The sequence below is a fragment of the Herpailurus yagouaroundi genome, unplaced genomic scaffold, assembly GCF_014898765.1.
Source record: "Herpailurus yagouaroundi ecotype Mexico unplaced genomic scaffold, PumYag 28, whole genome shotgun sequence".
Lineage (NCBI taxonomy): Eukaryota > Metazoa > Chordata > Mammalia > Carnivora > Felidae > Herpailurus > Herpailurus yagouaroundi.
The window spans coordinates 21,370,816-21,384,258 of record NW_024412376.1 but is presented as its reverse complement, the minus strand read 5'-3'; the positions used below and the strand labels follow the sequence as shown (position 1 = coordinate 21,384,258).

Below are 13,443 nucleotides of genomic sequence, written 5' to 3'. Positions count from 1 at the left end.
TAAGGTCACCTCTTGTAGTTAAAAAATACAGTAAACTAATGTTTCATGTACATTCCTTTCACGGAGAGTAAGTCAGAAGTCATTTGAGGTACAGCTTACAAGAGGATATTCTGAAAGACCCCAAAGGCTGTGCTTGAGCGAAAGTGTAGTTCTCTCTCTTTTTCTGTTGTTGGAACACAGACTGTCTTAATAAAATTGGGCAGATTTTCCCGCAGTGTTGGGCTACATATCTTTGGGGAAATAGGCATTTGTGTGTGCATGTGTACTTGGGATATATGCACACAAAGACCAAAGAGAGAAAGTCTGATTAAAATCAGACTCTTAGATGTTGTTCCACCCTGTGGGGTTGGTAAAATGATAGGGCTCTGGTGAGTCCAAGGCTGTGACAGACTAGGAAGTTCTGTGGGTTGCTTTATAAACAACTTAAACTGAAATAATCTGGTGATGTGGAAGTTCAAAAGGTAATCCACTGTGTGTTGTGCTTCAGGCAGTTTGCTATCCTGCAAGACCTGAAATTTCTACAGAGCAAACCACAGCCTTCCATTCACCCAGAGCTGACCTGGAGACCTGCTTATTATTTCACAGTCCGGGCCAGCCCAGGCCCCAGAGGCCAAGGCACACTCTCCACCAGCAGCAAAAAACATCTATGGACCTGCAAGAAGGATAGGTCACATTTTTCTAATAATATTTTGTTAACTTAATACTGTTCAGAACCAAATACCACACTTAAATGTCATTTTCACTAGACATTGTGTGCTAAATTAATAGGAACTTTGAAAAGTACTCATCACTTGTAGTTTTATTTTATGGAAATGAAGCAGGTCTATGTTATCCAAGTAAAGCTGTCTATAGCTATAGGCTGGGCTGCAGAAATACTGGTGTAGAAAACTAGATGTTATTCTGATATCCATTAAAAATGAGCATCCTCCTTATGTTTCTTTAGATTCAGATCTTCTGTTTGTAGTATGTGGTAACGGTCTGAGGCAAGAATTACTATTTCTGAATAACAGTAAAAACAGGACAACAGTTCTGCTGATGTGAAATGATCATACTTTGCCATGTCCAGGTTCTCTGTTTCCCTGACCCACTGACCTTGAAAGCAGTAGAAGAAGCATGGGCTTTGGGGGCAGAGAAACATAGATTCCAATCCCGGCCCAGTGTCTTAGGGCAGTCCTCAATTTCCCTCCTACGTTAGAGTGAGCACCAGAAAAGAAGTGTCCTCTCCAAGTGGACTGGATTCTAGGCCAGATGAGCCTAATTCTAGTGAGCATTGTGAGTGAAAAGTTCAAGTGCATGGGTGTGATACCCTTCCTCTCTGGTGCTGTTTCCTCTTTGTGTCCTTTGATACAACCAAAGAGTGGTTAGGTCTGGGTCTGGCTAAAGACAGGTGACAAGATCCATTAGGTCTTAAGCTTGGGCCAAGGGCTGCAGGCCACCTTACCAGTAAAGTGCTTTGCACTGGAGTTTGGGCAACAAGTACAACTGACAATAAAGGATTCATTTTCTTTCCAACTGTTCTTTAAGTGTGCATTTCCCTCATATACATTTCTACCTCCCAGAGTAGAAAAGTGATGGGCAGGATAGACTCTGGGCATCTCTGGGTCCCCTGGGAAAATCCCACTGTAACACCCCCCCCATCCCAGCATCCTTTTTTTCCTCACACCTGATTTCCAAACAACCCACTTTCAACCCTACACATCAACATCTCTAAACAGCCTGAGTACTGAACTCAGACGCATGTAGACAGGCTGGTGGAGGAACAGTTCAAGCTGCTGCATGATCATGCTTCCTCAAGTCGGGAGTGTTAGCAATTTCAGCAGCATTACCACCTGCATACAGCAGTGGTTGTGCAATTATGTGATTAGCTGGTTTTATTTTATGACAATAAGCAGGAAGTAAGAAAGTGGAAGTACTGACACCAGCGATCAAAAAACAAAAACAAAAACAAAACAAAACAAAAAAACTTAGTGGTATCAGAATTCAATAAAATTAAGATAAAGATGGAAGGTCCCTAGGTCTGGATGCTCATTGGAATTAAGCCAGTCAGTTGTGGGTACAGCTATGAAGAAAAAGGAATAAAATTTAAAAATATATTTTTTTTTTTAAATTTTTTTTTCAACGTTTATTTATTTTGGGGACAGAGAGAGACAGAGCATGAACGGGGGAGGGGCAGAGAGAGAGGGAGACACAGAATCGGAAACAGGCTCCAGGCTCTGAGCCATCAGCCCAGAGCCTGACGCAGGGCTCGAACTCACGGACGGCGAGATCGCGACCTGGCTGAAGTCGGACGCTTAACCGACTGCGCCACCCAGGCGCCCCTTAAAAATATATTTAAAAAATACTAGAAATCGATGCTTAGATGATTATGTCTAAAGGGAAAGATGTAATTAAGAATTTGGTAATTTTTAAAAATCTCTCCAGGAATGGAATTTCCCTCATAAATTATAGATTTATTGTTCTACATTTGATTTGTAAGAAGAGATACTTATGTTAGTTAACTTTGTATCAATTACATAAGCTCTCTATGCCTCAATATACCAATCTGTGAGATGGAGCTGTAATTAGAAATAGTTTAGGTAAAGCTGCCTTTCCCAGTGCCCTGGAGCACAGCAGAAGCTCAATAAATAGAAGCTGTTGTTATGATTCATGAGACCATGAAGTCAGAAACTGTCTTACTCATCTTTGTATTACTGTCACCCAGCTCTGCAGACAGAAGTTAACAGACGCTCAATGAGTATTTCACAAATAAGAAAACATTCTGTGCTTCAACTTCCCTTAGGACAATATGATATGAATCAAGAGGTCTTGGTTCCTGAGATGCTAGAGTCCTTTTCTGTTGTTGCTATGAACATTCTGACCATATTCTATCCCTAATCCTGATTTACAGAACTCATACCAATTCCAAAGCCTCAACTTGTCCCTCTCAAACTACTGACATGGTAGTTTCATTCCCCTCTTTGCAGATCCCGTCCCTGATCTCATGGATCAGTAATTCCTGCTGAGCCTTCCATCATGGGCTCCAATGGACTAATTACATATTGGCTATCCTGAGAACCAGACATCATTTAATTTGCTCCTTTAAATATACACACAGACACACACTATGTGTGTTATGTATACAATTTTTTTAGTCAGGGTTACATATTTTTGGAATGCAATCTGTTTATAAGTTGGCCACAGGCTGTATGGGCCTTTATTGACCTGCCTAATTCATGACATCTTGCAGCTAAACACCTCTCAGCTGGTACAGAGGATCAGGGATTATTAATCACTTATTTGAAAGTTTTTCTGCCCTTGTGCAGAAAATACAAGACTAACATAGATCCTCACCCTCCTCCCTTCCCAAAATTAGTTGTGGAAAAAGCCCTCACTACTATTAACATCTTGATGTCTGAATTAGATAGATGTAATGCCAGTTTTGCTCCTAATATTAGATATCTAACATTTTAACTGTTACATGTGAAATGTATAGGACAGTATGATCCTAAGTTCATTCTGCATGAAAGATTAGGAAGTCCCAATTCATAATAAAAATACTAGAAATAATTTTCATTTCCTATTCTAGTGTTGGCATTTATTACCTAATAAATCCACACCATGAAAAGCATAGTTTTCTCTCTACCAAGCTGCATACAATATTGCTGTGATGGTGCTCTGTGTCTTAGAAAATATTTCAAATTTTAAATAAGATACTTGCCATGATTAATGTAAGATACAGAGGGTACATGCTACTGAGATTTTTTTCTCATTTAAACCTAACATATTAAATCCAAACATTACTGCCAACCTACCAGGGACTTTGAGATCTAGACATCTCCTGGGATGACAGACAGATCTGTTTATAATTAGTTTTTCATTAAATGGAATTGGCACAGTAGACATACTGTTTAATAAACCTTTCGCTTGCTTAACATGCAGGCTTTCTTATATAATCCTAGGATGAAATGGTTGAATGTAAATTAATTTTTGTATATTCATGCTCTCCTGTGACCCGTCCCATTGATTTGCCCTAGAGTTGCCTCCAGCTTAGAGCAACTGGCCATTTACTTACTACACTGTAAAATTTTCAGCCCATAAGGGATGAAATTCAGCCAGCTCTATGTCTTTTCCACTAATTAATTTTTCTAAGATCAGAAAAGGCAGTCTTTTTCCCTTAAGAAATTATGTTAGAATTTTTCCATGTGAAGTAGTCATCTGGAAAGGGAAATACCAAGTGGTTGTGTATGTATTGGGGTGAGAAGAGAAGGAGGGAATGGAGAGAGTCTTCTCTTGGAGATGAGAGGGCAGGATGATTATGGAACTTGGCTCTGGTCAAAACACCCAGGGCTAACAGAATCTCATGGAAACCACATATCAATAAAAGTTAAATGAATTTCATCTTCTCCCCAGAAGAATCAGCACAACCTTTCCTGCACCAAGTAGTGGTGCTATCAAAGAAGCTGTAATCGTTCTGGGAACATTTAAAAAAAAAAAAATACAACTTTAACCTCTAACCAGAACATTATTAACTTCCATTTAAATACAAGAACATGGTTAACTCTATAAAAAGGTTCCTAAAGTCTAAGTCAAGCTAGGTAATAACTCCACGTTTATTTATATCCACCTTGTTTCAGAGCAAAATGAGGCAAAAGGAAAATGAGGACAATAAAACTGGATGGAGCAAACATCTTGACTAATGTACTAATATGTTGTGAGGTCTTTGTTGGAGGGGGGTACAGATTTGGCTCCAAGCATTCTAGCAGAAGGAAACATAATCTTTACAGCATATATAAAATCCACAACCTAAAAACAAACCAGCTGCCTAGAAGTCTCACTATTCCTGGTACAGAGAGCAGAGAAACCATAACCCAACAAACCAGGCCCTCCAAAGCATTCTGAGAACAAACCAGTGGCACATGCCACAGGCCTGCCTTGCAAGGGTCCTCAATAGAGACCAATAATGAGATCAATAACAGTCATCCCCTACTATAGTCTTGGCATGGTGCTAACTCTCCAAAGCAGAAAATAGTTGTTTCATTTTACAGGTAGGGACACTGAAGCTTTTTTTTTTTTTTTTTTACAGCCTAGGTCTGTTTATTTTATTTTATTTTATTTTTTTATTTATATATGAAATTTATTGTCAAATTGGTTTCCATACAACACCCAGTGCTCATCCCAAATGGTGCCCTCCTCAATACCCATCACCCACCCTCTCCTCCCTCCCACCCCCCATCAACCCTTAGTTTGTTCTCAGTTCTCAACAGTCTCTTATGCTTTGGCTCTCTCCCACTCTAACCTCTTTTTTTTTTTTTTTCCTTCCCCTCCCCCATGGGTTCCTGTTAAGTTTCTCAGGATCCACATAAGGGGACACTGAAGCTTAAAGATGTTGAGTAACTTTTCATGGTCACGTAAACAAACAAGTGACTGAGCTGGGCTTCCAACCTAGGTCTGTGTCCCCACCATCGGGCCACACTGTTTCTCCAAGAGCATCACACCCAGTGAGACTCTGTAAAGCAATTTACGGGAGTGGGGCCCACCTGGGGAGATCTGATTTAGCGATCTTTTCTATTCTCATTCAACTCAGCACTGAAAGAAAGAGTGTAAAAGCATAAGCCAAGGCACAGGACTGGATGAGAGATGTCTCACAATTGCTGGTTCCTTGTAGTTCAACTGCCTGCAAGTTCAGGAAACGGGGATTTACACTATTGTGTTTCTGCTTTCTAAGGCTGCATCTGCTTGTTTCTTCCCTTTTAACTTTCTCTCCATAGTGTTCTTCTTTGTGTCTATCTCCCTTGGCTGCCCTCCTTTTTCCTATTAATTTCTCTTGTGAGGATGTTTTAAAGCAATTAGTGTTTGGACTCTGTAGGATGCTAGGTGTTCAGAAGGAAAATCAACACAATCTGAGCGAGCCTTCCAAGACAGCAGTTACGTTCAGGCAGCCCGGCAGCTACTGCAGTGGAAGACAACCTACTAAAAGGTGAATCATAAATGGAGAGATTTGGAATTGACACACCATGTGACTCAAGGTAAACCATTTAGCCTTCGGGATCCTGGTTTCCTCAGTATTTCTATAAACCTGTCTTTGTAGGAAATAAGTGAAGTCTTCTAGAAACTCAAAAGAAATGAAAAAGAAATTTTAGGTTAAGCCTTCAGGAAATCAGGCTGGACTTTAATGAAAATGGAAAGCATTTTATAGATCTCTTCTAATGCCTTCAGGCCACTGATCACTGTTAAACATTTTGCAGGCTGTAGGCAAGAGGCTTTCTAATTTTTTCTGTAAGATCAGCAGAGATAATAGATGAAAGAGATCCACCTCCACCTAGCAAGTGTCAATGTAAACTGCAGGTGTTAGGAGGTGGGATGTGCCAGATTAACGTCACTAAATACCTGAGAGAGAGACAGAGATAGAGAAGCTGTACTCACTCCAAGGGCAGCTGGGTAGGGAACATCTGATGGGAAAGTGAACGAGGGGCCAGTTGTCACTGGGCTGCTGGGGGGTGGGGTCACAATTAACCCGGTGGTACTTATATGAACCTGCCAAGAAAAAGAAAAGTTAATTAAAAGACAACTACATTTAATACAACAGATTACTGGCTGAACCTTGGGGAGGCAAATCATAATTTTAAAAAAATCTGTAGTTTCTAGTATTTGGGGGAAGGCAGAATCTCTTGCAGCTTATTCAATCCACATTTACTGATTACCTAATTTGTATTCGGAACTGGGAGGTAATGTGATAATATTGGCCACTGCTGATTTACATACAGAATTCAACTGCTGCTGGCTTTCATAACTTGGGAGGCTACTGTGAACCAAACTGACCTTTCAGATGGTTAGTCGGCTGCTTGCTTAGCCCACTAGCAATTTCCCTGAAGATCCTATTAAGGTAGGTCATGGCTGAACACTCACCTGTCTATCAATATGTAAATCTATGTGAAGTGCTTAAGGTATTTTGTTATTCTCAGGATCATTTTTCGTGACTTCTACTTTTCAGTGGGGATGCATAATTAAAATGCAGCTGCCTAGACATGCCTAGAGCAGGTAATTATTTATAAAACCTTTAAAGGAACAATGTCAAGCCAAATTAGCTGTTTTCAAAGGTGTCTTATCCATGATACTATCCAAGATTAATTTACTAGAAAGAAATTGAGTTATTCAGGTCATTTCATTGCCTGTGTTCAGTTACTCGTTCAATTTCACTCAAGCTGCGTATCAGGTCCAACTGCAGAATGCAGGCAGGAGTAGGCGTGTGGGCCTGAACAAATGGGATGGTTTTCCTCCACTGTTAAAGGAATGTGGTTGGCTGGTACCTTGTTTCCCCCAAGGAAACGATACACCCAAAACGCTAGGCCTTTTGTAATAAAAACTTAATCCCAAACATACTTCCCTCAATTCCCATATGTTGAGAAAAAGATTATCAGGACAAAGAAAAGCTCAGAGATTAGTTCCCAGAAGGCCTGAAGGAAATTTTGAGTTTCCTGCTTAGGTTAGGCCCTGCCAAGGCCAGGGATAAACAGCATCACAGCATACAATTTATTTTCACCAATAAATCTGTGTTATATATGGAATTCACATCCTTTTAAAATCACATCTGTGCCTGTTAGCTCACACATTGATCGAACTGGAGGCTTAAACTTAGCAGATCTAAGGGATGCCTAACAAGAGTTTCTCCCCAAACCCTTCTTTTGTCTCTTCTGTGAACCAAAGTCTATTATCAATCAATTTCTAATGGGAAGCACACTGATTTTCATTCTAGGATAAAATCCAATGGTCTTTACCTGTTTTAACCAATAAATCTGTTTATATACATAACCCAAGGACATTTGTAAGTTGGCATTACATAAGAGTCTTTCTGAGAAGATACAATGAAGCTCACTTCAAAGTGCATGCCATTATCATGGAATCAAAATACAGCTTCCTGGGCCCGACCCTACAAATATCTAAGAAAGATCTCATGACTGACCAATGTTTCTCTAAGAGCTGCAGACTGGGAGTCAAGATAATTAACTGCTAATGAGCTCATGGTCTTAGACAAGACACTTCACCCCCCTATATGAGCTAGACCAGAGCCCCCCTAATGTGTCCACCGTCATAGTCATGGAAGTGAAGCACTAAACATTGAGACTCCTGCAAGCACCAGCGAACACAGGGCCTCTCCTAGTATTTGAGTAAAGGAAGAGATAAAAGTCACCAAAGAATGATTAAAAGCAGAAGCAACAGAAGTAAATTGCCTGAAGGTGAGCATGCCCAGAATAAATGTCCTGAATAGGGACAGACTGACTTTCTGCTGTTCTTTTCCTCATGGAACTGCAAATTAGTTGGGCTCCTCTACAAGAAGGGGCTCTGTGAAGGGGGGGGAAGAGGTGGGGTAAGCAAATGCAAATGAGTGGGTGCATCTCTGGCTTCCCCTGAAGCCACTGACAATACAAATATGCCACAAAACCACTTAATATCATGAATCATTCCTCCAGCTGGCAGAGGCCAAAAAATATCTTGAGTGTGGCCAGAGAAAGATAAAATGTCTTAGTTGCTTGTAGCATCATGTGCTTTTACAGATGTCAATCACAGGTATCTGTGCACATCTGTTCTGGTGACCCACCTAGACAGCACAGTCTATAAATAATCTTCTAGTTTATGTATTTGAAAGTGCAGCCTTCACTCAATAGTCACCATATATAATAGCAAGCCAGCCCTTTACTCCTTTCTTTTATTTCCCCATCCTGTTGCCTGGAACTTGGGATGTCCTGGTGAGATCTCTAAATTCCGTATAGAAACAGGAGGATAAGGTTCTACCCATATGGTGGAAAGGTAAGCTGAAAAGCACATCACACCAGCACTGACTGCCCATATGTGTATTCTATTCAGGTGAGAGAAAAATGAACGCTCACTTCTTAGGCTCCTTCCTTTAGATTTTCTAAGTGCAACCAAACCTAATTAAGGAAAAGCAAGACAAAAAGTGGACCAAGATGTTAAAACATCCTTTTCCTCAGCTCTGTAAAAAAGGAAAAGAAAAAGAAAAAGAAAAAGAAAAAGAAAAAGAAAAAGAAAAAGAAAAAGAAAAGAAAAAGAAAAAGAAATGGGCCATAGCAGGAGGAGTCACATCTCCTGATCGGTCCTTTGCAAGGCAGAGGAAAAGGACAGTCCTATTTCAAAGAGTCTCACGTGAGCCATCTTCCCATATCCGCTGATCTCCACAGTCAGGAGAGTGTCTGCCTGTCACACACTCCTGCTATGCTACACACACCCATTGCTTTATTATAGACTGTAGTTCCCTCCAATACACACACTATGCTAGACAAGTAGTGTTTTCTGTAAACCTGAGCCAGAGAAGCCAGGCAGCACTTGAAACATCTCCCATCGTCTTCTTGAAATCACTTCTCCCTGAGGCAACATATTACCACCGAAAACAGAACGAATTAGAATATGGGAGGAGGGGTGGAATGGTTGAAGGGGAAACTGTTTTAATGGAACACAGAAAGAGCCTTGTTTCCTAAGCTACTCCAACCAAAACAAAAATAGCTCTACTTTTATAGTCTTCATTCCCAGCTCTGGTGTGGCACCGTCAGACATGCTCACACCTGACTGCCGAGTTCTCTACAAAAGACATAAACTCGAGCTGTATCCTCCCTTTTTCTTTTAATTTTGTCTAGTGCCAAAAAATTACTGTCTATTTTTTTAAAGCTATTCCTATTCTGAGTTGCCACTATTCTTACCAGAAACTTATCTTTTTTTTTTTTTTTTTAAACAAAACATCATTGTACAAATGTTGCTAGGTCACAAAATAAAAAACGCAGTCAAATGATCCAATTTTCTGTTAGTGAATGGCCAGCTTTACTAGACCCCTCTGTCAGAACCTTATTCAAAAATCTTTTGAACCTTTCCAGAGTAATCTCACTTGGTACTTCTTACTCCAATCTATAATCCATGTCTATTTTTCACATGGATATAATTAGTTACATGTAAAGTAACATAGCTCTCCTCTCTACCCATTTTCAAGGGACGCCTCATTCAATAAATATTTATTGAGTGTTTACTGTATGTCTGACATTTGGAATACATCGGTGACCACAACAAAGATGTCTGTCCTCATCATATTCATGTTCTAGTAGGCTTTGTCTGTGTGTGTGTGTGTACTTGTTCCCTCAAAAGATCAAAAGTTTCATGGCCCCACCACCTAAAAACTACCAGTGAACCACAATCCCATTCAGAAAGTGAATGCATTTAACTCGCAACATGCAGGATGAATCTAAAGGAGTGAGGTCAAATAAATGAGGCCGAGAGAACATAATTTTTAATAAAATTGGCAAGGAATACCAGAAACCATGTTGTAAATTTTTATTCTGTGGCTCACAATAGGCACTTATTGAACTGTAAACTTTCTGAGGACCAGGACCCTGTGTGTATGTGTTTCTTTGTTTAAAGGAAAATAATTTAGTTTTGTATTTTTTGAAAAACACTACAGCTGTATTATAAAGTAGAACGTAACATCTGCATGAATTTTAACAACTAAATATGAGATTTGAAAGAAATTTCTCCTACTTGTGACAGGCTACTTTGGACCGGGCTCTCTGACCTTTGAGTTGAGGAAAATATAGTGGTCATCTAACTGGATAATTACAGCAGCTCTGTGAATTAGGCAGGTAACAGTTAGGCTCATTTTGCAGTCCAGAATTAAGGCCTAACAAAGAAGCATACATGGTGCCTAGAAGGTTCTAAAAATAAGGCACTCAATAAATGCCTGCTGAATGAATGAATGTTTCCAATCATCTTGTGTATTTTTATTAACACAAGAATAATGTGCAGCAATTTCTTAAGATAGTCCAAAGCCTTGATGAACTAATAAGCTTTTTAAAAAAGCTAGGCCAATTTCTAACTTAAATTAAATGCTTTTTCACGTCCTTTCTTTTTTCTCTATAGCTCTTACTGGGAAGCCTGAATGTCGGGGTAAATTAGATGGATGCAGGCAACTGTCAACTATGGGTTTCAACCACAGCATCTTTAGTTTGGATGAAGATAAAGTTTTAGTTGGCAAGATCTCCCAGAGCAGCCTTGTGAGGAAGTTCTGTAAAACTGAGCAGTTGCTTGAAACTAAGTATGTAAATCATTTTGTAATTTCTGACCCTTCCTTTGAAAATGACTGAGTAAGTTCAGGTTAATACACTCAAGTTAGTTTTCTCTTCTCCATTTTTCTACCTACAGAATGGAGAAAAGCTTTATTACATCTCAGGAAAGCTACTATCTTCTGAAGGCAAAAATAGGCAGTCTTGTTTAGCTAGTGAACAAACATGTTTGTGAATAGATCATTTTGTACCTGAGCTCTGTTCACGCCTTTTGGATGATTTACCTGAGAAGGGGCACTGCAGGAAAGGCCAGAGAGTTCACTGATCCGCGCGGCAGCCGTAGGGTTACTGGAGCTGATGAGGACAGGAGGGCTGATCTCCATGGAGTGGCGGTTCTGGGATGCCTGGGAGGATTTGCTGGCCATGGTGAGGGAAGTAAAGGAGTGTCGCTTTTTGGTGTTCTTCTTGGTGTCAGAGTGCTTTGGGGCATTGCTGCTCTGGGCTGCTGCCAAGGTACATTCTCCAGCATCAACTCCTGGCCCAGGAGGCTTATCCCATTCTATCAGCTGCTTAGCTGCCGAGTTAAACTGCAAACCAAGAAATCGACACAAGACAGTTACACAGTTCTCAAGGATTCACTGAGATTTCTTTTCAACCAGCTTTATCTAAAATTTAATGTCATCACTTTAGAGTTTGCATTTGCAAGCCTCTTTATATTTTTTCCATGTGGATATCTTTTCTCTCAATAGTGGCATTTCATTAGATCTGTCATTAATAGATGTTAAATCAAGAATAAACAATTCTAGGGGCAGCCGGGTGGCTCAGTTGGTTGAGCATCTGACTTTGGCTCAGGTCATGATCTCATGGTTCGCGAGTTCGAGCCCCGCGTAGGGCTCTGTGCTGACAGTTCGGAGCCTGGAGTCTCTGCTTCGGATTCTGTGCCTCCCTCTCTCTCTGCCCCTCCCTCGCTTGCACTCGGTCTCTCTCTACTTCTCTCAAAAATAAATAAACATTAAAAAAATAAAAAAAAAAAGAGTAAACAATTCTAATTCAACACCAACAAGGTAAAAAAAGTTTTCTCCAAGAATATTCAGAATATCTAATTTTAAAACTTGCCGGTAACAAATGAAGATTCAATTTCAGTTCACTGATGAAATTTAAATCAGAACAATTAAAAGGGTCCATTTGTCTACCTGAATACTCTGTTGTCCAATAATGGCTAGGTGTTTCCTCAGAGCACAAGTGAACACTGAAGGGGCAACTTTTGGGTCTGGTAAAAAACAAGCGAGATGACAAAGAACGAAACCATTACATGTTAACTAATATACTTCCACATAAATTAATCTCCCACTTCTGTATATTTTGGGAAAACTTCACAAAAAAGTTGGTAGACATTGTTTTTTATTTTTTAAATGTTTATTTATATTTGAGAGAGAGCAAGAAGAGCGAGAGAGAGCAAGAACACATGCGTGAACGGGGGAGGGTCAGAGAGACGGGGAGACAGAAGATCTGAAGTGGGCTCTGCCCTGAGAGCAGAGAGCCTGAAGTGGGGCTCAATCTCACAAACCATGAGATCATGACCTAAGCTGAAGTTGAACGCTTAACCGACTGGGCCACCCAGGAGCCCCAACATCCTTGATTATCTGTCATGTCACTGCATCAATTCTTCTCATATGTACTTACAGTTTAAATCATAAGGGGGTAAAACATGAAATTCAAGTCCTTTGGCAAGCTAACTTGTCTCTTTGAAAAGTTCTCTATTAAGGGTACAAGGGGTCAAAGGCTGTGCACTGGGCTGATAGCACCAGCAAGAAAGGAAAGAGCATGAAATTTGTTTTTCCTGAGGTAGAATAAAACGTTTCCACAAAACTTCCGTGATAATAAGCTGTATATAACTTACCAAGATATTACAGTAATAGGAAATCATTGAGCACATAGTTTAACCTCACATAAAAAAACATTAAGATAAAAAATAATGGACTTTTTAAAAGTAAATTTAGGTAAATATTAAGGATAATAGGGATTTTCTTATCTCAGCTTTGCATGCTCAGCACTTTACAAACAACCTTAGATAAAATATCACCATCAAATGTTATTTTCCATCTACCTCAATGGTTAGGACCATGTCTCCTTGCCCTGTTGATGAGAATGTCCTATTAGAAGAATGGAAATCTTGTCAGTCAATATGTAACAAAGTGAACTTGCTTTGGAACAACTGGCTGCTCACAAAGCTGTACTAATTGCAGCTCAGTAGCCAGTGCTTCCATAGATGACTGCAAATTGATTAACAATTTGTTCCTGTGGCTCCCCAGAGCCTTGAATTCACCCGGCCTGTCTGATCTACAGTTAGTAGGATACATCTTTTTCAAACATGAGCATGCCTCTCCTTCAGACTTCAAGGATTTTT

General features: G+C 40.0%; 1 protein-coding gene across 1 annotated transcript in view; it reads right to left on the bottom strand.

Moving 5' to 3' along the window:
* The window catches only part of SH3RF1 (SH3 domain containing ring finger 1), a 182,034-nt gene that overhangs the window by 28,397 nt on the left and 140,194 nt on the right, over positions 1-13,443 (bottom strand). Inside the window, exons 5-6 of the mRNA XM_040470877.1 lie at positions 11,321-11,623; positions 6,403-6,513 (exon numbers count right to left, since the gene is read on the bottom strand). Coding sequence (XP_040326811.1) covers positions 6,403-6,513; positions 11,321-11,623 — 414 coding nt within the window. The remainder of the gene's footprint in view (positions 1-6,402; positions 6,514-11,320; positions 11,624-13,443) is intronic.